General features: G+C 46.0%; 1 protein-coding gene across 2 annotated transcripts in view; it reads left to right on the top strand.

The window, feature by feature from the left end:
- Positions 1-25,103, top strand: part of SCGN (secretagogin, EF-hand calcium binding protein) — a 103,736-nt gene that overhangs the window by 41,672 nt on the left and 36,961 nt on the right. For both annotated transcript variants that reach the window (XM_030190106.1, XM_030190105.1), the window contains exons 3-4: positions 3,612-3,704; positions 22,251-22,340. In XM_030190106.1, the coding sequence (XP_030045966.1) occupies positions 3,612-3,704; positions 22,251-22,340 (183 nt within the window). The remainder of the gene's footprint in view (positions 1-3,611; positions 3,705-22,250; positions 22,341-25,103) is intronic.

The following is a 25,103-nucleotide window of genomic DNA, read 5'->3' as shown; positions in this document are numbered from 1 at the left end:
CTGGATGCAAAAGAAAGAGGGGAGCTGCTGGATGGAAAGAGGGAGAGGACAGAGTAGGGAAAGACTGGAGAATAAGAGGAAGGGGCATGTGGAGAACAAGGGTGAGGAAAAGATGAAAAGCCATAGGTGGTGAATGGACAGGAAACCCTGGCAAGAGATAGACAAAGGAAAGCAGAATCTAGAGACTGGGAGCAACACAATGAGAAAAAGTAAATGGCCATACAACAAAGGTAAAGAAAATAATTTTATTTTAATTTAGGATAAAGTAATATGGTACCTGTGTTAATAAAATTTCAGAGACCAATACTTCCTTCGTTAGGTCAGGAGAGGATACCATAACAGCGTTATGCTGACCTGATGCAGGAGGTTTTGGCCTCTGAAAGCTCATTGAAAAGGGTGTTAGGCTTTTAAATACATTTTCTGAAACCTGATGCACTGAAAAGCAGCACTTTACCCCTATGTGACAAATGCATCTGATTAGTGTGACTAAATTTTGCTGGGGAAGGGGGTTAGAGAGAAAATTTTGTGTCCACCCACTTTAGGTTCAGGCCCAACCAAAATTGGCAGTCTGGCTACGCCACTGCTGTATAGAGAGGGGACTGACCAGCAGAAGAAAATAGGTTTTAATGCCCCTGTATAAGTCGTTGGTGAGGCCCCACCTGGAGTATTGTGTTCAGTTCTGGAGGCCCTATCTTGCTAAGGATGTAAAAAGAATTGAAGCAGTGCAAAGAAAAGCTACGAGAATGGTATGGGATTTGCGTTACAAGACATATGAGAAGAGACTTGCGGACCTGAACATGTATACCCTGGAGGAAAGGAGAAACAGGGATGATATGATACAGACATTCAAATATCTGAAAGGTATTAATCCGCAAACAAACCTTTTCCGGAGATGGGAAGGCGGTAGAACTAGAGGGCATGATATGAGATTGAAGGGGGGCAGACTCAAGAAAAATGTCAGGAAGTATTTTTTCACGGAGAGAGTGGTGGATGCTTGGAATGCTCTCCCATGGGAGGTGGTGGAGAGGAAAACAGTAACGGAATTCAAACATGTATGGGATAAACATAAAGGAATCCTGTTCGAGGGAATGGATCCTCAGAAGCTTAGCGGAGATTGGGTGGCAGAGCCGGTGGTGGGAGGCGGGGCTGGTGGTTGGGAGGCGGGGATAGTGCTGGACAGACTTATACGGTCTGTGCCAGAGCCGGTGGTTGGGAGGCAGGGATAGTGCTGGGCAGACTTATACGGTCTGTGCCCTGAAAATGACAGATACAAATCAAGGTAAGGTATACACATAAAGTAGCAAATATAGTTTATCTTGTTGGGCAGGCTGGATGGACCGTGCAGGTCTTTTTCTGCCGTCATCTACTATGTTACTATGTTACTATGTATTTCCACAAAGCACTTGGAAGACTAGACAGATTGACTTGAAGGTGATTCAAGTTCTGATGTTTAGCCAATATAATTTTCGTAGATGTCTGGAGACACTTTCAAATTTTCTTAGTCAGAAGATCAACAAGCAGCAGTGTTCTGGATGAGTTGAAGTTTTGATAATAGTTTACTATTCAGTTCATTATATAAGGAGTTACAATAGTCTAGATTGGACAGGACAAGCATCTGGACAAGTATTGTAAAATGTGAACTTTGAAATAGAATCTCAGCAGTCTTAGTTGACGCATGCGGTAAAAGGATTTCTTCCATAGTTGGTTGATTTGTGCTTCAAGAGTGAGGAGTCTAGGATTATACCCAAGACCCTATTTTTATTTTCTGAAAAAATGGTGAAGAATGTTCGAGAGAAAACAGTAATAAAGAAAACTGTGTTGAAATATTACATCTGAATACATGCCTAGTTTTTGGAAGTATCATCTGTTATCCAAAACTGTACTATACTTTCTTTAAAAAGTGTTCTGTATGGAGCAGGGGCATAGCCAGACTTCGGCGGGAGGGAGGTCCAGAGCCTGAGGTGAGGGGGCACATTTTAGTCCCTCCCAGCACCGCTGCCTGCACCATCACCAACAACTTTGACCCCCCCCCCCGCCGATGACCCTCTCGACCCCCCCCCCCCGCCTGCCCGCCATCGCCTACCTTTGCTGGCGGGAGACCCCAACCCCTGCCAGCTGAGGCCCTCTTCTTCCTTCATTTTGTTTCTGAGTCTTACGTCCTGCACGTACAACATGCAGGACGTCAGACTCACAGAAACAGAACGAAGCCTTGTGAATGAAGGAAGAAGACTTCAGCTGACGGGTGTTGGGGTTCCCCGCCAGCAAAGGTAGCAGACGGCGACGGCGGGTTGATGGTGGAAGGGGGGGTTGAGAGGGTCATCGGCAGGGGGGTACAGGGCCAAATCTATGGGGGCCCAGTCCCCCATGGCCCCTTAGTAGCTATGCCCCTGGTATGGAGACACTTGTCTATGTGATGTAACAGAGAGCAAAATGTGATTATGATCCCCAAATATGCATGCAACTTTATTGATGAACGAGCCAATTAACATAAGTAATTGGTTGGTAACAATTAATTACTGACATTAATTGGCACCAATTAGGGGTTGTGCACACTATTTCCTCTAAGCTGAGTGAGAGTCCTCCAACTGCATTGCTGCCCATGAGCGGTGGTGCTTCAATATGGTGTTTTCAATCACTAGGGATAGGCAGATTCCCTAGAGTCCTGTGCCCCTCATTATTGAAAATGTGATAGTGAAACAGCAGCCCCCACTGGCAGGACTGTAGGTGGAGGACTCCTGCTCAGCTTAGTGGGAACAGTGGTTGTGCACACATCTGGCTGTACACTATTCTATAAGCCTGGGTGCCTAAATCCCATAGGATGCAACCCAAAAGGGGGAGTGGCCATGGGAGGGACATGGGCAGGTCGGGGCATTCTCAAATTATGTGTGCAGTGTTATACAGCTCCGGGGATCTGAGCAAGGGGTGTAGCCAGACCTCAAGGTGGGAGGGGGTCAAAGTCCAAGGTGGGAGGGCACATTTTGGTCCACCACCTCACCCCCTCTGCCACCTCGCTGACTGCCACTCCCCACCTACTGCTGCTGCTGTACATCTTGGCTGGCGGGTCCTCAACCCCCGCCAGCGGAAGCACCACCACCGCAAATACCTTGGCTGGCACTGGATGAAGTTTTCAGCTGGCAGGGGTTGGGGAACCCCACCAGCCAAACCAGGGGCCCAGAGCAAATTTGAGGGGGCCCAGGTCCCCGTGGCCCCATGTAGCTACACCACTGATCTGAGCCCAGCTTATGTGCCAGGATTTACAGCAGGTTTCAGCTGGCAGACGTCCTTGTGTCCAAAGTTGGGCATGGGAATCCCCATTAAGCTCTACTGTATAAAGGGTGCTCATCCTGGAGTGCCCTTTGGAGAATAGCACTGGCTCTGATTTTTCCTACTTTTCAGTGCCATTTATTGAATCTGGCCCTAAGTGCACATTGCACTTGTGCTTTTGAAATTGCTAGTTCCAGACAAAACATTACATTTGGGTCTCTTTGTGCTCATGTTCAGTGAGTACTACTCCCTAGTCCTACAAGCTGAAGGTATTAGCAGCAATGTTACTTCTTCCTTTGTAAATGGGCTCTGCCGTTCTAACCTCTCTGTCCTTCTTCCTGTCTCAGAATGCGCTCACAGCAGAAAAGGTGCAGAAAGTGAAGGAGCGATTCATGGCAGCATATGATGTGACTTCTGATGGACGCTTACAAATACTAGAGGTATGCTGATATGTGCATTTTATTATTCTTTACATTTTGAAAGGGAGAGAGACCAAGTCAGATGTTCACGTGTTAAGAGTTTTTCTAGAGTTTCCAAAACACATCTATTCATCTTCCTGGATGAAATCACTTTTCGCTCGCCCAGTGCCCTCCTTTCACAGGATATCTGCTGCAGTGCACCATAAATGTTCTTTTAACTGAATATTTTCAAATATTGTGGAAACAGAACAGAGCAGATCAATCAATGGTATAGTTCAAACCTTTATTCTAAAATGATCGCCCGACACAGACTGTGTTTCACCCACAAGGGCTGTGTCAGGGGCTTGAAATAGAAACAAGGCTCAATCCGGAGAAATAAAACCAGCGCGGTGTCTCCCTCCAGACAAGGCTAAATAAATTAGCTCAGAGGAGAGACATCATATGCCTGCTGCAATCAGACATCGCGCTGGTTTTATTTCTCCGGATTGAGCCTTGTTTCTATTTCAAGCCCCTGACGCAGCCCTTGTGGGCAAAACACAGTCTATGTCAGGCGATCATTTTAGAATAAAGGTTTGAACTATACCATTGATTCATTACTACTACTACTACTATTTAGCATTTCTATAGCGCTACAAAGCATACGCAGCGCTGCACAAACATAGAAGAAAGACAGTCACTGCTCAAAGAGCTTACAATCTAATAGACAAAAAATAAATAAAGTAAGCAAATCAAATCAATTAATGTGAACGGGAAGGAAGAGAGGAGGGTAGGTGGAGGCGAGTGGTTACAAGTGGTTACGAGTCAAAAGCAATGTTAAAGAGGTGGGCTTTCCGTCTAGATTTAAAGGTGGCCAAGGATGGGGCAAGACGTAGGGGCTCAGGAAGTTTATTCCAGGCGTAGGGTGCAGCGAGACAGAAGGCGTGAAGTCTGGAGTTGGCAGTAGTGGAGAAGGGAAAAGATAAGAAGGATTTATCCATGGAGCAGAGTGCACGGGAAGGGGTGTAGGGAAGGATGAGTGTGGAGAAATACTGGGGAGCAGCAGAGTGAGTACATTTATAGGTTAGTAGAAGAAGTTTGAACAGGATCTGCTCTGTTCTGTTTCCACATTGGATTTTGCGGATCGTCTGCCTTCTTATTTTCAAATATTACCAGCCATACTTTGCTTCCTCCATACTTGCCCTTCAAAGGACCTTGTCCCTCTCCTCAGCATTTAAAACTTTTCTTTACCTCTCTATTAGCATTACTGCAAGACATCCAAACACTTTGCAGCCAGCATTCTAAGGCACTTTTACTGTTAGCAGGTGCTAGTAATCAGATAAATGCCAGCGAGAGAGATAGTCAGTGGCATTAACAGGATTGTGCTGATGAATGTGTATCCTCCGACCACCTCAGCATTATCCAGACAGTGCCAGAGTGGTCCATGGGCAGAGCTTGGATGGAGCTATAGTCAGACCATCAACAGGACAACAAACCGGATACAATTAGAACAGCAGCAAAAACTGTGGCTCAGAGCAGGGAAATGCTGTACAGAGACGTACCATCTACTGTGAAGGGACCTGAGCTTGTGCTGGCCCAAGCCTTCCCTCGGGTGCAACTTCCTTTTTGTGGGACCAGGAAGTTGTGTCAGAGGGAAGGTTCAGAGCTGGTGTGAGCAAGGGGAATGAATTGCTTGTGGCCGGTGAAGACCTAAAGGATTTAAAGGTACCGGGGGGGGGGGGGGGGGGTGGTCAGGCGAGTGGAGTTAAATGACCCCTGATCTTCTGGGGGGGGGGGGTATAGGGGTCAGGTTTGTCATGCCCACCCACTTTGGGCTCAGGTATGCCCAAAATTGGGTGTCTGGCTACAGAAACGTAGCCAGGTTGAGGGCGCGAGGGGAGTGGAGAGCAGACTGCTGATGGTGCCGGCGCATATTTTAAACATGACAGATCACTTGAATAACAGGCACCGGTGCTATCAGAAGTCTGTTTGGGGGTGCGGCTGCTCCCCTGGCGACCCACCTAGCTACACCTCTATCTGGCTATGCCCCTGCTAACATCAGCTCTGGTAGACACTATGCAGGAGCTATCTGAGAAAAGGAGAAGTAGACCAGAGCTTTTTTTCAGATGCTATGGCACCTTTTTCTCCTGTCTTCCCATCCAATTAAATATCTCATAGCATATACATATCTTTCAGTCATGTACATACCAGCCTTGACCCTGTCACATTCATGTTAAAATATAGCCATCTCCCAGGAAGAGCTATTCTGGTTCATATTGGTTATATGCACACAATGCTATACTTCCTTAAAATGGTATAGGACATGTTTTAAAGGTAGCATTTGCCTATCTCTTCGCAATAGGCTATAAATGCATGTTGTGCCTCTGGAAGGTTTCCATGGCCCTATTTGGACTAGGCATTCCTGCAACCCTTAAGGATATACTTCCTTTCAGCTGTAGCTGCTCCTATAGTTTGCATATGAAAAGCTTATGAGCTATCAGACAACTCCAGTCATCAGGGGCAATTTGAACCAGACCTTGTTTTACTCCTATTACATGCATTGAGGGTGAATGCAGTAGGAGTAAAACCAGGACTGGCTCAGCCTGTCTCTAAGGCCCTCATGATCAAAAGCCCTGCGCTGTTCCAAACAGCGCCCTAAAAATAGCGCCGGGACAGCGCAGGGCTTTTCTGCATCGATGATCAAAGATAATGCATGCAAATCTAAGCAGCGCTATTATCTTTGATTATCATGTTTAAAGTGCGGGAGAATTGTGCCGAGCATGCACTCCGCACAATCCTCCCGCACTTGTTTGACAGGTCTGGGCTGTCAAAAGCCCAAACCTGTCAAACAGCCTGCCGAGGCCCGAACAACTCGGCCACCGCCGCCGGGCAAACCATCTCCCACCCTCCCACCCAGCGATGGGGGGTGGGGGCTGGAGGTCCGGAGGTCCTCCGGTCCCCCCCCCCATGATCCCCCCCCCATGTTCACGGAGGGCTGGAGATCCGGTGGGTCTCCAGCACCCCCGAACCCACGCCGCCTCCCGAAAAACACTATCCTACCCTCCCACCCACCAACGGGGAGGGGGGGCTGGAGGATCGGTGGGTCTCCAGCCCCCGAAACCCCCAGAAATCGTTGATTAGCCGCCTCCGGCCAAAGGATCTCCCACTGTGATCCATCGACGGGGGGGGGGGGGGGGGGGGCTGGAGGTCCGGTGGACCTCCAGCCACCCCAAATCCTCCCCCCAGCGTTGTCCTTAGATTCCCTGATGGTTCGTGGTGTGCTGTGGTGTCGTCACACCCCCCCTCCCGGCCCCCCTACCTTTTGTTGGAGGAGGGACGCAGCCTGCCTCCCTCCTCTTCCAGTCAGTCGACGCCCAAAATGGCGGCGCCCAGCACCGCCCACTGCATCCTGGGATTCACTGGGCGGGGCTACAGACCATGTAAGGGTCTGCTTTTGAGTTTGCTTTTGATCATGAGGGCCTAAATGTCTTAGTTCTGTCATGTAAAATATGCTTTTTATAGCATGAATTTGATCCCAGCTGTGCTCCTTAGTAGGCAGCAAGTGGGGGAGTAGCCTAGTGGTTAGTGCAGTGGACCTTGATCCTGGGGAACTGGGTTCAATTCAAACTGCAGCTCCTTGTGACTCTGGCCAAGTCACTTAACCCTCCATTGCCCCTTTGAATGTAGTTGCAAAACCTCAGAAAGGCGGTATGTCAAGTCCCAGTTCCTTTTCCCTATTTGAGATTCTACATGGAATGTTGCTATTCCATGTAGAAGCCTGCCCTTGCAGATCAACAACGCGGCCACACAGGCTTCTGTTTCTGTGAGTCTGACATCCTGCCTAGAAAAAAGCACTGAAAAATATGAAGTAGAAAATGAATTTAACATCTATAAAAGATACAGACAAATATAACTGTATATCTCTTTGTTAAGTGTTTCACTTTTCTGCTCCATTGTTTCTTATTAAAAGGTCAAGAATGTCATCATAAGACTTTTATAGAACTGTGCCTGGTATTGTAATTCTGAATTTTACTTTAATTTGTTATTAATCTCTTGCAAGCCTTTATTTAAAAAATGGTTTCATCTTAATGTAATACAAAGAAATTTATCTGTAAGTGTGAGGGTTCTTTTGTAAGATAAGATCAGTCTGGCAAGCTGGGAAATGGAGAGGGGATTTATAGGGTTGCCAACTGACTCCAGATTTTCAGGACAGGGTAATCCAGTGGTAGGTTCACTTCCTTGCATGCTGGGATCAATTTCCCTATTGCATTCCCTAATAAAAGCAAGAATAATGCATGCAGTAGAGTAAAACCAAGACCGGATCAGCCTGTCCTGAAAATCTGGACTCAGCTGCCAACCTGATTCACCCAGCAAGGTTGATCCACTGCTGGGTTTACCCCATTGCATATAGAGACTTGTAGTTCTGCTTTTCTTATGGAATGCTGAACAGAAAGGAAAGAAAATTTGCACCTATTCTATTTGCATATACACAGAAATTATAAGTAAATGAAATTGCTGACAATTATGACCAAGTCTTTACTGTCAGTGTCCTCTTTTATAACGGAATGTGTAATTTGGGAGTTTTAATTAGTTTTATGTGGGCACACTAACAAATTACTCAAGGTATGCAGAAGAGAGAAAGTAAGACCAGCCCAAGTTGGTGTGTACAGGAAAGCCAAGCACAGATTTTCCATGTTGGAGCTTTCTGGTCTCTCTGTCATTGTGGCAAGTCAGTGAGGAGGTGTGCAGCACAAGTTATTGAGGCATTGGAGTCCAACAGGAGCTTACATTACAGGCCAGATTCTTTATATGGCACCTAAAAAATCAGTGCAAAAATGATTTCCGCCTAAGCGTATTCTATCAGTAGTGCCTAGATTTAGAGGCATATATAGAATACGCTTAATTGATATTTTAGTGCCTAAATCTACACACGTCCATTTATACCAAGAAAACCTGACATAAATCCCAGCGCATAGATTTGCATGTACTAGGCCATATTCTGCAACTATACACGTAAATTTCAAAATACCCATAAATCCACCCATTTTGAACTGTGCACTTTAGAATGTAGGCGCAGTTCATTATAGCATATGCTTATCAAGTTGTGTGTATAAATTCTCATTGTTGCCAATTAGTGCTAATTATTGCTTGCTAAGTGCTGTTAAAAACACTGATTGGCTTGTTAACCCAATTAAGTTATGTGAGAAGTTATAGAATGCGCCTGGAATTCCGCGCAGAAATTTAGGCATGCTATATAGAATCCCCAGGTATGTGCTGATCACTGATTTGTGTCATTTCACAAAAATTACCTTGGCTGGAATTCGACCAGTGTCCTAGAAATAAAAGGTTCAGTAATACTATGATAATTCTCCAGAATCATCCGGTCCCTACAGCTTTATAATGTATTCCAGTTAACATACTGGAACTGCTTATAATTTTCCTAAGAACAAAATGTACTTTTACTACTCCTCCCCTTTCCAGGCCCTTGGACCAACTGTGGTTGTTACTGTATATTTTGTTTGTTTGTTCTGTTAAGCAAGCTTGCTTGCTTGCTTATTTATTTATTTAAAATATTTATATTCCACCTCATCTACAATCCTAAACAGATTACAAAAGAAACATACACGATTTCAATAGAACAAACATAAAAGTCACACTTAACATCAATAATATCTCATGACATTTTGCAAAGCCACAATCATTAAACTGATAACTTGAGACATTTCCAAATCTTGATACTCTTGACAGCAAATAATTACTGATAACACCACTGTAAGACTCTGGATCTTGAACTCTGTTAACGTCAAATGCTCACTGAAATAGCTTAGTTTTTGTTCAATGCCATTCTTTTACATAAATTTAAAAAAAAAAACACCTTTTAGTCTTTTAAACATTGCTTCCTAAGAAATATTCAGTCTGGGGAATAAATGATATTATTGTTATCTTGTGATAATCGTTCTTAGTAATAATCAGAGAAAACTCATGTCAACAAGCTGAGATATAGCAGAAAGGGAAGTATACATGTCCTAAAAGAGCAGAAGGCAGCAAAACCACCATAGTGAGGCCACATGAACATGAAGCATCGATGCGTTACTAAACTTGGCAGCCCTTTGTTGCGCAAAAGGAGACACCCTGCTTCAGCAAAGCACAGCCGAGTAAGAAACAAGCACCGTTTGTATCAACCGACATTATGAACAAGGGAGTAGTAATATTGCGAATTGAGTTTCATATTATTGATCTGCTCTCGGGACTGCTACCTTGTTGAATGGTAGGCAGTCTAAAGGAGATGTGGACGGGCATAATCGAACGGGGCACCCAAGTTTTCATGAGGGCGTCCTCGCAGGACAGCCCTGCAAAGGGGCAGGGCAACCCGTATTATCGAAACAAGATGGGCGTCCATCTTTCGTTTCGATAATACAGTTGGGGATGCCCAAATCATGAAATTTAGGTCAACCTTAGAGATGGTCATCCTTAGGTCGTTTTTGAGATGGTTGTCCCCGGTTTTCGGCGATAATGGAAACCAAGGACGCCCATCTCAAAAACGACCAAATCCAAGCCATTTGGTCATGGGAGGAGCCAGCATTCGTAGTGCACTTGTCCCCCTGACATGCCAGGACACCAACCGGGCACCCTAGGGGGCACTGCAGTGGACTTCAGAAAAAGGTCTTAGGTGCATAGCTCCCTTACCTTGGGTAAAACCCAAAACCCACAACTGTACACCACTACCATAGCCCTTAGGGATGAAGGGAAGCACCTACATGTGGGTTCAGTGGATTTGTGGTGGGTTTTGAAGGGCTCACATTTACCACCACAAGTGTAACAGGTTGGGGGGGATGGGCCTGGGCCCACCTGCCTGAAGTACACTGCACCCACTACAACTGCTCCAGGTACCTACATACTGCTGCGATGGACCTGAGTATGGCATTTGAGGCTGGCATAGAGGCTGGCAAAAAAGTATTTTTAAAGATTTTTGTTGAGGGTGGGAGAGGGTTAGTGACCACTGGGGGAGTAAGGGGAGGTCATCCCCAATTCCCTCCTGTGGTCATCTGGTCTGTTCGGGCACCTTTTTGATGCTTGGTTGTGAAAAAAAATGGACCAAGTACAGTCGCCCAAGTGTTAGTCAGGAACGCTCTTCTTTTTTCCATTATCGGCCGAGGACGCCCATCTCCTAAGCATGCCTCAGTCCCGCCTTCGCTACACTGCTGACACGCCCCCGTGAACTTTGGTCGTCCCTGCGATGGAAAGCAGTTGAGGGCGCTCAAAATTGGCTTTCGATTATGCCGATTTGGGCGACCTTGCGAGAAGGATGCCCATCTCCCGATTTGTGTCGGAAGATGGGCGCCCTTCTCTTTCAAAAATTCACCTGTAAGTGCTTCTTTCAAATGATAGCAACAGCAGCACAAGAATGAGCCAACATATCCGATAGACTACAGCAGCCTCCTCTAGAAACCAGTTTCAGTTCAGTCCGGAACACAAGTTATGTTAAAGCACTCCTCATGCCAAGCTTATTCAGGGCCCTTCAGAGTGTCTACTGTTTTTATGCATAGGACAATGTCACGTCTCAAAGATAAATGGTAATTAACACTTTTCCTTTCATTTTGTTAGGAAAACATCTTTCTAATAGGATTACAAGACCAAATACTTTCTTCATTGCTCCATAAACAAAACTCAGCACGAACTCAAAATTAGCAATCAGTGAACACAAATGAAAGATGAATATCCATGAACTGTTATGAACATTTTGTGCTAATTGGTTTTGCCTGTGTTTATTGCTTCACATCCAATGCATGTCTAAGCTCTCTATCCGTATATAAAGAAGAGTAATTCGGATACAAAATTTTGAAAATTTGCTTTGGAGAGCAATGTCTATCAGGTGTTTATCGGAAGTTTGGCACCAGGCTGAAAATACACATCCCCGGATTCTATATACCGTGCCCAAAGTTGTGCAACCAATACTTCCTGGGGATGAGATCTAGCCAAGTATACTGGCAGGGGAGTATGAAACAAGGAGTACCACAGGGTTCACCCCTATCCCTCGTTTTATTTAATCTGTATATAAGTGGAATGGGAGCTTTTCTACAAATTAGGACGATGTATTATTTCTCCTATGTAGACGATATTGTGTTACTTAGGGGTCCTTTTACTTAAGGGTTGCCGCATGGCAACCCAGAACTACCACTAGCCCAATGCGGCTGCCGGCAGTAGTTCCACCTCCAGTGCCCACCATTTCCGACACTGCTGGATTAAAAAAAAATACCACAGGGGGTTACCAATGGGGTAGCGTGGGTGGCGGTATGTGCTCCCCGCCACATAGCCATGCAGTAAGAGTAATCTTACCACATGGCCGTTTTTTTGAGGGGGGGGCTTTTTACTCACTGCAGAAAAAAGGCTCTGGCACGTGGGAAATATGGCCCCCACTGCGACTGCAGGGCCCTTTCCCCACAGTTTGGTAAAAGGATCCCTTAAGGATTGCCTTGCAGTTAATGGATACTTTTTTTCAGAAATCTATGACTGGATGTCACAACATTATCTTAAAATTAATTCTGATAAAACAAACGTTTTGTATGTTCAATCTAAACATGATGATTTATCGAAGAGTGTGATGATGAAAGGTATAGAGGTTACTGTAAAAAAGGAGATAAATTGTTGGCGATATGGTTGGACTCTAGTTGGCTATGAATACTCATGTAAATTATTTGATTTGGAAAGCCTTTTTTAAGCTGAAAGTCTTGCGAAGATTGAAATATGTTTTGGATAAACAACAGTTGCAAGTAGTCATTCAGGCTACAATATTATCTTTGCTGGATTATTGCAATGTTTGTCTGTTGAGATTTCCTTATGAAACAAATTCAAAGATAACAAGTTATTCAAAATGTAGCAGCATTGTTACGTGAACTACATTGGCTTCCTGCCTGTGCCAGAACTGAGTTTAAAGTGCTGTTGTTTATATTTAAGATACAGTGTAGGTTATGCCCTACCTATTTAACTGAAGCAACATCAATATATCAATCATCGCACGGTTATTGAGATCGTCAAGTGGATGCTCAAGGCCAGCTGGCTCCAACCCACTCCAAAACAGGTTCAGGGGGGCAGGAGATCCAGTGGGTATCCATCCCTCCTAACCCCCCCCCCCCCAGATCAATATATCAATCATCGCACGGTTATTGAGATCGTCAAGTGAATTGCTTTCCATCCCATTCATCCTGTAGATTAATAACAACTAGAAATAGAACTTTATTTGGTAAAGCCCTAGATTTATGGAATAATCTACCATCGGGGATTAGAAAAATTACAGATTATATGCAATTTTGATGTGCTATATAAATGTGATTATTCCAAAAATATCTTTACGAGGATTTGACAGGGTATTTTCTAATTGGTATCTTAGAAGATATTATAATCATGATTTTAAAATGCATTGGGGTTTTTTTTTAATTGTAAACTCTTTTAGAATTTGATTTTATTCATTCTTGTGTAACCCACTTAGAACCATATCGTGCCTAGCACAAGACCTTGATCATCTGTACATGCTCAAGCCCTGCTGATTTCGTCCTCCTCAAACTTTCTGTTTCGGAGTGGGTTGGAGCCAGCTGGCCTTGAGCATAGATGTCCAAGGCCCCACACCAGTCACCATTAATTTTCTATAGCTGCTGGCTGCCCTGGAGGAGAGGAAACAAGGCCTGAAAACCTCAGGGTGGAGAGAGGGAGGGAGGGAAGGAAGGTGATTTATTTTTATTTATTTTATTTGTTACATTTGTATCCCACATTTTCCCACCTTTTTGCAGGCTCAGTGAGCTTACATATTACTGTTAACGGCGTTAGCCGATTCCAGTCTGAACAAATACAAGGTATGAATGAATACAGGGTGATATTGTGGTAGATAAGGTACATGTATGGTGGGTATAATTTGGGGGAACTCAGAGAGGGAGAGGGTGATGGATCCTGGAGTCCCAATGCTGATGCGGCTCCCTAAATTGTGCTGCCCTTGGTGGGTGCCTAATCCACCTAATGGACAGGCAGGCACTGGGCATTTTGCTTCTCTTCCACCCCCCCTGTTTACCTATTGACAATTTGTCACCTGTAGGGTAATTCCTAGAGCACATGACTCACTCTGCATGCAAACTGACTGCCTGCAGCTGTCTGTTTAAGCTAATATGGCTCTTTCTCTCATACATTGTCTCATTGGGGGGGGGGGGGGGCAATGGGACATCATGTATTTTTGGCAATCTTACCCTGCATGATGGGTTTTGTTTGTAGGGGCAGGAGATTGGCCATGCATGGTTTGCAGATCCTGCAAATCTTATTCTCTGAGGTGTTTGTTTCTAAGGGAATAGTTTAGTTTCCCAGTGCATTGCATCCAAATTGAATCTGCCAATCAGTGTGTAGACTCTTTTTTTTTTTTAGGTTGACACATATCAAGCATTATATAAGAGCAGGGAGCTCTGGCAGTCTCTTGTGTTGGGGAAGGAAAAGCGTAGGTGTAGAGGAGACTAGAGACAGATAGTAAGAGAGATTTTTTCTTTTAAAAACCAGAGCTTGACAGGCTTAGGCATAAGGGGCAGGCACAGTACTCTCAGTGTGACTTCTCTCTTTCTAGTTCTGCTTAAGTCACTGCCCTGCCCAGTGATGTGTGTCATCCTAGTACTACTGAGAGGCAGATATAGAAGGCAGCAGGCAGAGTACCAGTATTATACTCAAATCATGGGCAGATGCACAGAACTCTAGCACTGTAGAGAACACCACCAGAAAACAATGGCTGGAACACTGACAGGCAGATGATAAAAAGCCCTTTGCTATTCCAAACAGCGCTCTAAAAATAGCGCTGGAACAGTGCGGGGCTTTACCGGACCTATGATCAGAGATAATTGCATGCAAATTTAAGCACACAATTCTCTCTGATCATGGGGTAGAAGTGCAGGAGGATTGCATCCTCCCACACTAGACAATCCTCCCTCACTTGTTTGACAGGTCTGGGCTGTCAACAGCCCAGACCTGTCAAACTCAGGGGCTGGAGGTCTATGGGACCAATCAGACCCCAACTACCCCCGCCTGAGCCAAGAGAAACGGGGGCTGGAGGTCCGGCAGACCTCCGGTCCCCCTGACCCCCCTGACACAGGTTCAGGGGGGCTGGAGATCTGGTGGGTCTCCAGCCCCCCTAATCCCCCCCCAGCATCCCACCGATTTCCCTGGTGGCCCAGTGGGTCATGGGTAAATCCCCCCTACCTGGTGTTCTAGTGACCCTTCCTCACCCCCCTTACCTGCAGTTGGAGGAGGGAGGTGGCCTCCCTCCTCTTCCATCGGCACTGCCTGCAAAATGGCGGAACCTACCCTGCCCAGTGCACCCTGTGATGCACTGGGCAGGGATTCACACCATTTCTCCCTTATATGGTCTGACGCCCCACCCAGAGCATCCCAGGATGCACTGAGCAGGGCTGGGCATTGCCATTTTGCAGGCGGCGCTGATGGAAGAGAAAGGAGGCCACCTCCCTCCTCCAACTGCAGGTGGGGTGGGGAAGGGCCGCTAGACCACCAGGTGGGGGGGGGATTTACTCACAGCCCACTGGGCCACCAGGGAAATCGGTGGGATCCTGGGGGGGGGGGGGTTAGGAGGGATGGATACCCACTGGATCTCCAGCCCCCCTGAACCTGTTTTGGAGTGGGTTGGAGCCAGCTGGCCTTGAGCATCCACTTGAGGATCTCAATAACCGTGCGATGATTGATATATTTATGTTGCTGCAGTTAAGTAGGTAGGGCATAACCTACACTATATCTTAAATATAAACAACAGCACTTTAAACTCAGTTCTGGCACAGGCAGGAAGCCAATGTAGTTCACGTAACAATGCTGTTACATTTTGAATAACTTGTTATCTTTGAATTTGCCAGCCATGGTTTGTTTAAGAACGTGATAGAGTGAGCCCTGGATAGTAGGTCATTAGAGAAGTGACTGGAGGACCCAGGAGGAGCTCAGAGGTTATAAAGAGACTATTATAAAGAACAAAATTACAAAGCATATTCAAAAGCATGGATTAATGAGATAAAGCCAACATGGATTTAGTGAAGAGAAATCTTGCCTCATCAATCTATTACATTTTACTATCATGTGGTGGCGGGGGGTGGCGACAGGGAAATGAGCCCAAATGTGTTCCCCTACTTTGGGTTCTGGCCCCTCCATTGAGGTCTGGCTCAGTGGCGTAGCCAGACTGCCAATTTTAGGTGGGCCTGAACCCAAAGTGGGTGGGCACAAAATTTTCTCTCTACCCCCCTCCCCCAGCAAAATTTAGTCACACTAATCAGATGCATTTGTCACACAGGGTAAAGTGCTGCTTTTCAGTGCATCAGATTTCAGACAATTTATTTAATAGCCTAACACCCTTTTCAATGAGCTTTCAGAGGCCAAAACCTCCTGCCTCAGGTCAGTATAATGCTGTTACGGTATCCTCTCCTGACCTAAGGAAGGAAGTATTGGTCTCTGAAACTTTATTAACAAAGGTACCATATTACTTTATCCTAAATTAAAAATAAATTTATTTTCTTTACCTTTGTTGTATGGCCATTTACTTTTTCTCATTGTGTTGCTCCCAGTCTCTAGATTCTGCTTTCCTTCGTTTTCGCTTAACTCTTCTGCCACGGTTTCCTGGCCATTTGTCATTTTTCTCTTCTTTTTCTTTGCTTTCTTCAATATTTTTCTGCCTCTCTCTCTCTCTGTCCAGATTAAATTCATTCTTACTATCCATTCTTTAATTTCCTTCATCTACTTATGGCTTTTCATCTTTTTCTCACCCTTGTTCTCCCCATGCCCCTTCCTCTTATTCTCCAGTCTTTCACTACTCTCCTTTTCCATCCAGCAGCTCTCTTCTTTCTCTCCCCATCCTTCCAGTCTCCCCTCTCTCTCCCCATCCTTCCAGTAGTCTCCCCTCTTTCTTTCTGCATCCTTCCATCCAGTGTCACCTCTTTCTCCCTACCCTTCCATCCAGCGTCTTCCCTCTTTCTCTCCCCATCCTTCCATCCATCTATTCTCTCTCCTGATCCTTCCATCTGTCTCTCTCCCTCTTTCTAACCAGTGTCTCTGTATCACTCTACCCTTTTCTGTTCAGTGTCCCTTCTCTCTCCACATCCTTCCAGTCTCTCACCTTTCTCTCTGCATCCTTCCAGTCTCTCCCCTTTCTCTCCCATCCTTCCATCCGGAGTCTCTCTCCCCATCCATCCGTTTTCCCTCTTTCTCTCCCCATCCTTCCATCTGTTTTCTATCTTTTCTCCCCATCCTTCTATGTTTTCCCTCTTTCTCCCCATCCTTCCATGTTTTCCCTCATTCTCTGCCATCCTTCCATCTGCTTTTTCCCTCTTTCTCTCCCCATCCTTCCATCTGCTTTTTCCCTCTTTCTCTCCCCATCCTTCCATCTGATTTTTCCCTCTCCCAATTCAGGCCCGCCAGCCCTAGCTCCCATTGCCGGCCACTGCTGCTTTTCCTATTGAGCAGCAGGGCCAGCGCTACAAAAAGAAGAAGCGCTCAGCTGACTGAGCTGAGCGCTAACGACAAAAAAAGTTGGAAAAAAAAGCGTGGCACCTCCACAGGCAGCCTTGAGGCATTGGCTGCTGGCTCTGCAGACTCCTCCCGTCTCTTACGTCACTGCCCCTGGAGCGACGCAGGGGCAGTGATGTAAGAGACGGGAGGAGCCTGCAGAGTCAGCAGTCAATGCCTCAAGGCTGCCTGCGGAAGTGCCACCCTTTTCTTTTCAACTTTTTTTGTCGTTAGCGCTCAGCTCAGTCAGCTGAGCGCTTCTTCTTTTTGTAGCGCTGGCCCTGCTGCTCAATAGGAAAAGCAGCAGTGGCCGGCAATGGGAGCTGGTGCTGGCGTGGGCTTGGAGGAAAAGTGGGCGGGCAGTGTCTGTGCGCTTGGGTGGGTGGGCCAGAGCTGAAATTGGGTGGGCCTGGGCCCACCCAGGCCCACCCGTAGCTATGCCCCTGGTCTGGCTATGCCTCTGTTGCTTCAGTGCATGGTAAAAGCGGCCCCCAAAGCCATTGTGCATTAGCCACACAATAACGTTTCATTTAGACTGGCTAAAACCAGTCCAAATGAATCATTGCAAACCCAGTGGGAGTGGAAATGGAGCTGTTTCACTTAGTGCCAGGGCCAATTTTAGACATGGTTGGGCCCAGGGCAGATGGGCTCCTGATCCCCTCTCCTCCCAGACCCCCACCCCCGAACTCCCCACCTGCTTTGCTACCACGCAGTTAGGGCACATCTTCCCCTTCTCCCCACCATGGTCCATCTCCCTCCCTTCCCTTCACCTTGCGGTCTTCTTTAAAAATGAATTTCCCTTCTCAGAGGGGCCCTGGTGCAGCAGCCATTCTCACAAGCTGCTGCGGCTGTCCCAAAGTTTTCCCTCTGCCGCGAGCCACCCAGTGGAAATAGGAAATTGCATCAGAGGGGGGCAGAGAGGAAAAGCTGTGGGGAAGCCAGAGGCAGCTTGTGAAGATGGCTGCTCTGCTGGGCCCCTCAGAAAAGGGAAGTAAATTTTTTAAAGAAGATCAGGAAGGTGAGGGGAAGGGAGGAGGGGACAGACTGTGGTGGGGAGAAGGGGAAGACATGCCTGGACCGCAGGGCCCCCAGGAGCTGTGGGACCCAGGGCAGCTGCCCTGTTCCCCCCCCCCCCCCCCCCCCCCCCCCCCCCGCTTTTAACACCAGCCCTGCTTAGTGCAACTCAGTGGCAAACTTCTTTTCACAAATGCAAGCCAGAATATTCATAGAGTGATTTGTTTGATACTTTCTAGCTCTGACTGAGGCAGTGCCAGTGCTTGGTGGTGTGTGTGTGTCTCAAGGCAATACTACTGAGGGTCAAGGCAGAGCCTGATATAGAAGGCAGCAAGCGCAGTACTAGTAACTCAGTGAGAGTGTAAAGGGAGAGAGAGACAGAAACCCTTATCTTGAACATACACACAACAATCCTCCCTTTTCGAGAGGGAGGAAACGTGCAGGTGACAGTGCAAGAGAAGGGGGGAAATAAAACTATGGCTGTACTAGGTGACACTAATAGTACCACTGGTATTAGAAGTAAGCATATTTTATCAGAGAGCGAAGTTAGAAAAGGGTTGAAGGAGGTTCAGCCTGGCAGTATTAGAGGAGTACAAAAACAGCAGCAGCCAAAGCCAGTACAACGCTCTCTTCTCTTAGTTACCCAGTCTGTGCTAGAGAAATGCATTGAATCAAATGATGATTTCCTAGAATTACATGAGTAGAGAGGTGTGGTAGCCGTGTTAGTCCACTTTTAAAGGTAATCAATAGAAATAAAACATGGAAAAGAAAATAAGATGATACCTTTTTTATTGGACATAACTTAATACATTTCTTGATTAGCTTTCGAAGGTTGCCCTTCTTCGTCATACGAAAGCTAATCATGAAATGTATTGGTATCGTCTTATCTTCGTTTCCATGTTTTATTTCTATTGATTACCTAGAATTGCATGAAAGTTTTGGTGATTTCTCATCTGTGGTGGCTGAGATTATTAATAGCAGAGGCATGGCAAGGTGAGTCACCAGGGGAGCGGCCGCTCCCCCAAACGGACTTCTGACAGCACCTATTTTTGATGCAATCTGCCGCTTTTAAAATACTTACCAGCGCTGTTGGCAGTCCGCTCTCCGCTCTACTTAAGTAAAAATGTGTCACTTGTAAAGAAGTACAGGATAACATTTGCAACTTTTACTGAACTAATAATTTCATCAATTTTTACTACTTTTATTCAGTTACATCTGATGCTTGCAGCTAAAAGTAAAAAGTAATTGTGGCGAGATGTAAATGACGATTCCTCAGTAAACCAAATGAAACAGCAAAGCTGGGAACAGGATTTTGCTATTACAAACCTTGTCATGCGAACAGTGGATCACCTCATCTTAAGTTTTGCTGTTCAGGGAATACAGCCTACAAAAACAGTGGCATTGCCTGTGTTTGTTGAACTGGTTACTGGTCTCCAGCCAAACTGAACAGTGATTAGTTGGGTCACATTAAAGCAGACATGAAACTGAAGCTGTCAGCAATTCTTGGTGAGCAGATATCTCTATCACAACAGACTGCTGATCATCCTATGGAAATTTTTACATTGGGATGACTGTCCAGGGCTGCTGAGAGACTGGGCCGGGCCCGGGGCAAGGCCGCCCCCGGGGCCCCGCCCCCCAAGGTCATCGTCGTCACCGCCCTCCTCCGTCCACCACCGGGTCGGGCCCCCCTGAATTCAAATCATAGCACCTCACCTCAACCTCACTCCTTGTGAAAGAAGCGCAGCAGCGGCAGTCTGCAGATCGCCTCCCTTCGGGCCTTCCCTCCCTGTGTCCCGCCCTCACGCAAGTTACGTCAGATGAGGGCGAGACACAGGGAGGGAAGGGGCGGGACACAGGGAGGGAAGGCCCGAAGGGAGGTGATCTGCAGACTGCCTCTGCTGCGCTTCTTTCACATGGAACGAGGTCGAGGTGAGGTGCTATGATTTGAATTCAGGGGGGCCCGGCCCGGTGGTGGACGGAGGGGGGCGGGTGGAGGGGACTGCGGTGCCGGGCCCCCCCTTGGAGGCCTGGGCCTGGGGAATTTTGTCCCCACTGCCCCCCCCTCTCGGCGGCCCTGTGACTGTCCATTGGATTGATAGAGACTTTCAAGAGGAAGTTTGTTTGTCTGGTCTTGAGACTGAAGGATTCCCACACATTTGACATTCTCACATCAGTTCTCAAAGATATTCAAACAGAGTTTGCCATCAGGTGAAAAATTGTTAGAACAACAGACAGTGATTCGAACTTTGCGAAAGCTTTCGCTGTAACTGGACAGCATGACAATGATAACGACAATAATGATGATAATGTATTCTTTGTTATATGGAAGTCAAGTGTTTCAGAGATTCCTTTGATCAAAACCTGCAGATCCAGTCAGAAGACATCAGTAATACTGCAGCCTGGCTTGATTTGAAGGAACTTTTTATCAGACTGAACAATCCACTTGCTGCTAGTGCAGTTTGTTCAGCATCTTTTAGCTGTGCTGGATTAAGGACTCACAAGTGCACTCACATAAATGATAGTCATTTTCAAAACTTTTATTTTACTAAAAGCAAAGTGGATTGAATGGTAGAGCAACAAAGGTTTTGGGATACAAACATTAACCATTCATTGTAGTTGTATTTTACTCAAAAAATATTATTTTATGCAATAACTTTTTACTTTCACTTAAGTCAATCTTTTAATGTGTTCTTCACTGTGTTTTTTACTTAAGTATTAAAATATACATTTATTTTGAACTTTTATTTAAGTACTTTGACCTAGAACAACACTGTTTACTGCCCTGTGCCAAGAAACAGGCTGCATCCAGTGGTACATAGATAAAATGATTGTTTTGATGACCATCTCCCTGCAGGTTGTAGAGAATTTGGGGTCTCTTTTAAAACGTTGCGCTGCCAATTCTTGGTGCAGTGAATGAGAGGAAGCCCATTCAGTTCCTAAGGGCTTCCTCTCTTTTGCCGCGCGGGAATCGCTAGTGCAGCTTTGTATAAGAAGTCCTTGGAATTTAAGTGGCTGAACCATCTGTTACCCCAAATTACAAAGTGCCCTTCAGGAGAACATTTAGTAAACAGGTGATCCCCATTCAGTTCACTGGATGGACACTGGTGGCAGGCAGAGCACTGTAGCACTGGCAGACACAGTTCCATTAACTTCTGCCGCAAATGCGCCTTACTGAAAAAGAGTGCAATGGTTTTGGAAGAGCGTGCATTCCGTTGAAAGAGTTTGCACTCTTAATGACATTGCCCTCAAAAACATGAAGGTAGATGAAATGAAACAAACTACATTAATAGTGTTGCAAATGACACGGGAAACAAAATGTACATTGTGGTGCTGCCCAGTGGCGTACCAAGGGGAGGGCGGTGGGGGCGGTCCGCCCCGGGTGCATGCTGCTGGGGGGTGCCGCGGCGTGCGCCTGTTGGCTCTGAGTTCGCTACGCTAACTTCGCTGGTTCACTGCAGCTCCCTCCCTCTGCCCCGGAACAGGTTACTTCCTGTTCCGGGGCAGAGGGAGCTGCAGCGAACCAGCGAAGTTAGTGTGGCGAACACGGAGCCAACAGGTGCACGCCGCGGCACACCCCCCAGCGGTGTGCACCCGGGGGGGGTGTCATTTCGCCGGGGGGGGGGGAGGTGTCATTTCGCGGGGGGGGGGGGCGCATCAGCGATCCGCCCCGGGTGTCATCGAGGCTAGGAACGCCACTGGTGCTGCCCATCCCTAGTCATTACTCTTACATGTGACTACAAACTCTTGTAGTCTTGTAGGCTGAGTGAGTAAGAGTCAAAGCAAATCTGGATATACGTTCAAGTCTGGATACAGCCCTCTTTCAGCGGAACGCCTTTACAGTACTATGTAAGCCACATTGAGCCTGCAAATAGGTGGGAAAATGTGGGGTACAAATGTAACAGATAAATAAATCAGCAAACACACACCATACTTCTCATCTCTTAGTGCAAGAAATTTCTAGTAAAGCAACATGATCAGGGCTTGGAGGGCAGCAATAAAGGGTTGTGAAAATCTAATCATACCCCATCTTTTTCTTTTTCCTTTGCCAAATTTTAGCTTGCAAATATGATCCTGCCAGAAGATGAGAATTTTCTTCTGCTTTTCAGACGCGAAACTCCCCTTGACAACAGTGTGGAATTTATGCGGGTGAGTGTCCACTGTGTATGGACTGCATTAGAGCAGGAGCATAGCCAGACACCCAATTTTGGGTGGGCCTGGGCCCAAGATGGGTGGTCAGAAGAACTCCGTCTTGTCCTATAGGTGATTTGGTCTCTCCCTCTCTCACCTGCATGCCATATGGTCTCTCAAACATCCCCCCCCCCCTTGCATACCTTTTAAAAAGCAGATTTTCACTGGCAGTGAGCAGCAACTAATACACACAGCTCATGTTGGCCCCAAAGCCTTCCCTCTAATGAAACATCCTGTTTCCGCTTAGGTGGGAATACATCAGAGGGAAGGCTGTGGGGCCGGTGCGAACAGTATGTATCAGTCGCTGCTCACTGAAGGCGAAGATCTGCTATTTACAAGGTATTCAGGAGGGACAGTTTTCGGCTGGTGGGGCTTGGCGATCCCTGCCAATCACATCATAGGTGTGCTACTACTGGGTGGGCCTGAGCCCAAAGTGGATGGGCCTGGGCCCACCCTTGGCTATGCCACTGCATTAGAGGGATCTGTTGCCGCAAGGGACAAACTGCTGGGGCAGATGAGTGAAGATGCAACTTTTATTGTTTTGGGAGGGGGGAATCCCCTTTCAGAGATCTGTACCACATTTTCCCCTCCAATTTAGCAGTAGGCATCTTTCTTGCCCAAGCCGGAGAGCACCACCTCTGTGGTGTGCACAAGCCCAGGGTTCGTTATCTGAGGGCCATGCAACATTGGTAGCCTTGGTCATGCTTTCCAGCTCCATATCCTTTGGTTCATGCTGCTCTGCATTGCGATGTACAGGTACTACAATCACTAGCAACCTTATTAAGAAAAGAAAAAATAATCCAGACATGTGCAGTGTATTGTTATTATGTGTTTACATTTACATGTGATTGTTATCCCATTTGCTGTAGCCAGGAAAGGCGGAAGCCAAATGCATAACAATGATTTGAACTATTCTACTGTCACATATCACAGTGAAAATGATAGCCCCTTTATTGTGAACTTGTTATTTAGTATTGATAAACGGCTTAGAAATTTGTTTGCCTATTTAGAAATATGCTATTTTCTTTATTAATACTTGCGCATAGGAAGCTCTTCTTCTTCTCAGCATGATGCTTCCAGAAGATTCTGAAGCGCAAAATGCTTCAGCTTTTCTGTGACATCCCAAAGTGTGTGTGTGGTGGTGGTGGGGGCTAGAGCAAAACATCACTATTGCTCTGGAGTCTGAAAAGAGGTGGCGGAACTGCATTCCCCAGAAATCAAGTCCTGCTCAGGGGACCCCCAATCTGACAGCAAGATAGATGCATTCAATGGACCATACATATGTTGCAAAGCTAGAAGAATTCTCAGTTTTTCTTTCCGTTGTGCCCTGTTTTATTTAGCAGACAAGATTGTGAACGATGTTGTGCCGAGGTCAGGTGTGTTGCACCTAATCACGATTCTGCCCCGTACAGGTTCTGCCTTGCACGTTACATGACTGTGAATGTTGATGACATGCTGGCAGAGGATTATTTAAACTGACAGGGTTGCTCTGAATTTTTAATATCCTATCAGGATGTTACCATTTACATTGTAGCTCCTCCAGTGTCCTTGCATTTAGAAAGGCAATTTATTGCTTGCAAAAACAATTATATGCCCAAATAAATGCAGCAGAAGCAGAACCTGTACAGTCTTCCCACAATTAGCTTTGCAAATGAGCTGGGCCTGGGTCTACTGAGAATATTGAATCCGATGATCCTGTGAGGTGAACAAACATCTCCTACAGACTTCACAGAGACCAATGCAATTATCGGAGTTATTATGCAGAGTTAAAGTTTCTCTCATAGAATAAAAGGTTAATATTCTTCTAAACAGAAGTGAATTTATCACATGATGTGCTAAGGCTTTCTTCCCAGTATGGGGCTATGGGAATAAGCTGAAGTCAATTCTTGCAGTGTATCTATGGTTAAAATTATTTGCTCTTGATGATTATCTAATAGAATGATTTGCATGTGGATATTTTTCCCCACTAAAAATGGCCCTTGATATGCTTTATGAAACAGAAGACCCAATGCACTCAGGGGTGATATTTTAATGCCCATTTTAACCCTGTTTTTGTGCCTGCTTGAAGGAGAGCAAGAAACTAGACCTTGTGTAGCAAAGGCAGCTATCAACTGGGTTAAAATTGGTACACCAAATAGAATTTAGGATTGATATCTGTTTGATTCCATTTTTATTTTTTCAGGACAACCTAATCCAGTCCTTGTTTTACCCCATTATTATTATTATTATTTATTGCATTTGTATCCCACATTTTCCCACCTATTTGCAGGCTCAATGTGGCTTACAGAGTCCTGTTATGGCATTGCCATTCCAGGATATCGGATACAATTTTTGATGTAGAAAGATTAGGTAATGGAAAAAAAAAAAAGAAAGATTTATGCGGGTAAGTATAGAAGGTAGACTTTCATAACTGGGTGGGTTGGCGAGGTGATTTAGTAAGGTTATGGGTTCTCTTTGTAGGCCTTGTTGAAGAGATGTGTCTTCAGCGATTTACGAAAGTTGGTTGTTTCGTCAATAGTTTTCAAGGCAGTAGGTAAAGCATTCCACAACTGCGTGCTCATGTGCGAGAAGGTGGTTGCATGTATCATCTTGTATTTTAGTCCTTGCCAGAAGTCCATTTTCGGAGTTTCCCAAAAGTGGACTGGTATTCTCTCCCCTTCCCCTCATGCTACCGACACAATAAAATATAACCATTGCTGACAGGGATGCCAAGCCCCATCA

This window comes from Microcaecilia unicolor, chromosome 1 (assembly GCF_901765095.1).
Source record: "Microcaecilia unicolor chromosome 1, aMicUni1.1, whole genome shotgun sequence".
In the NCBI taxonomy this organism is placed as follows: Eukaryota; Metazoa; Chordata; class Amphibia; order Gymnophiona; family Siphonopidae; genus Microcaecilia; species Microcaecilia unicolor.
Note: the sequence above shows the minus strand (reverse complement) of the source record. Positions and strands in the feature narration are given on the sequence as shown.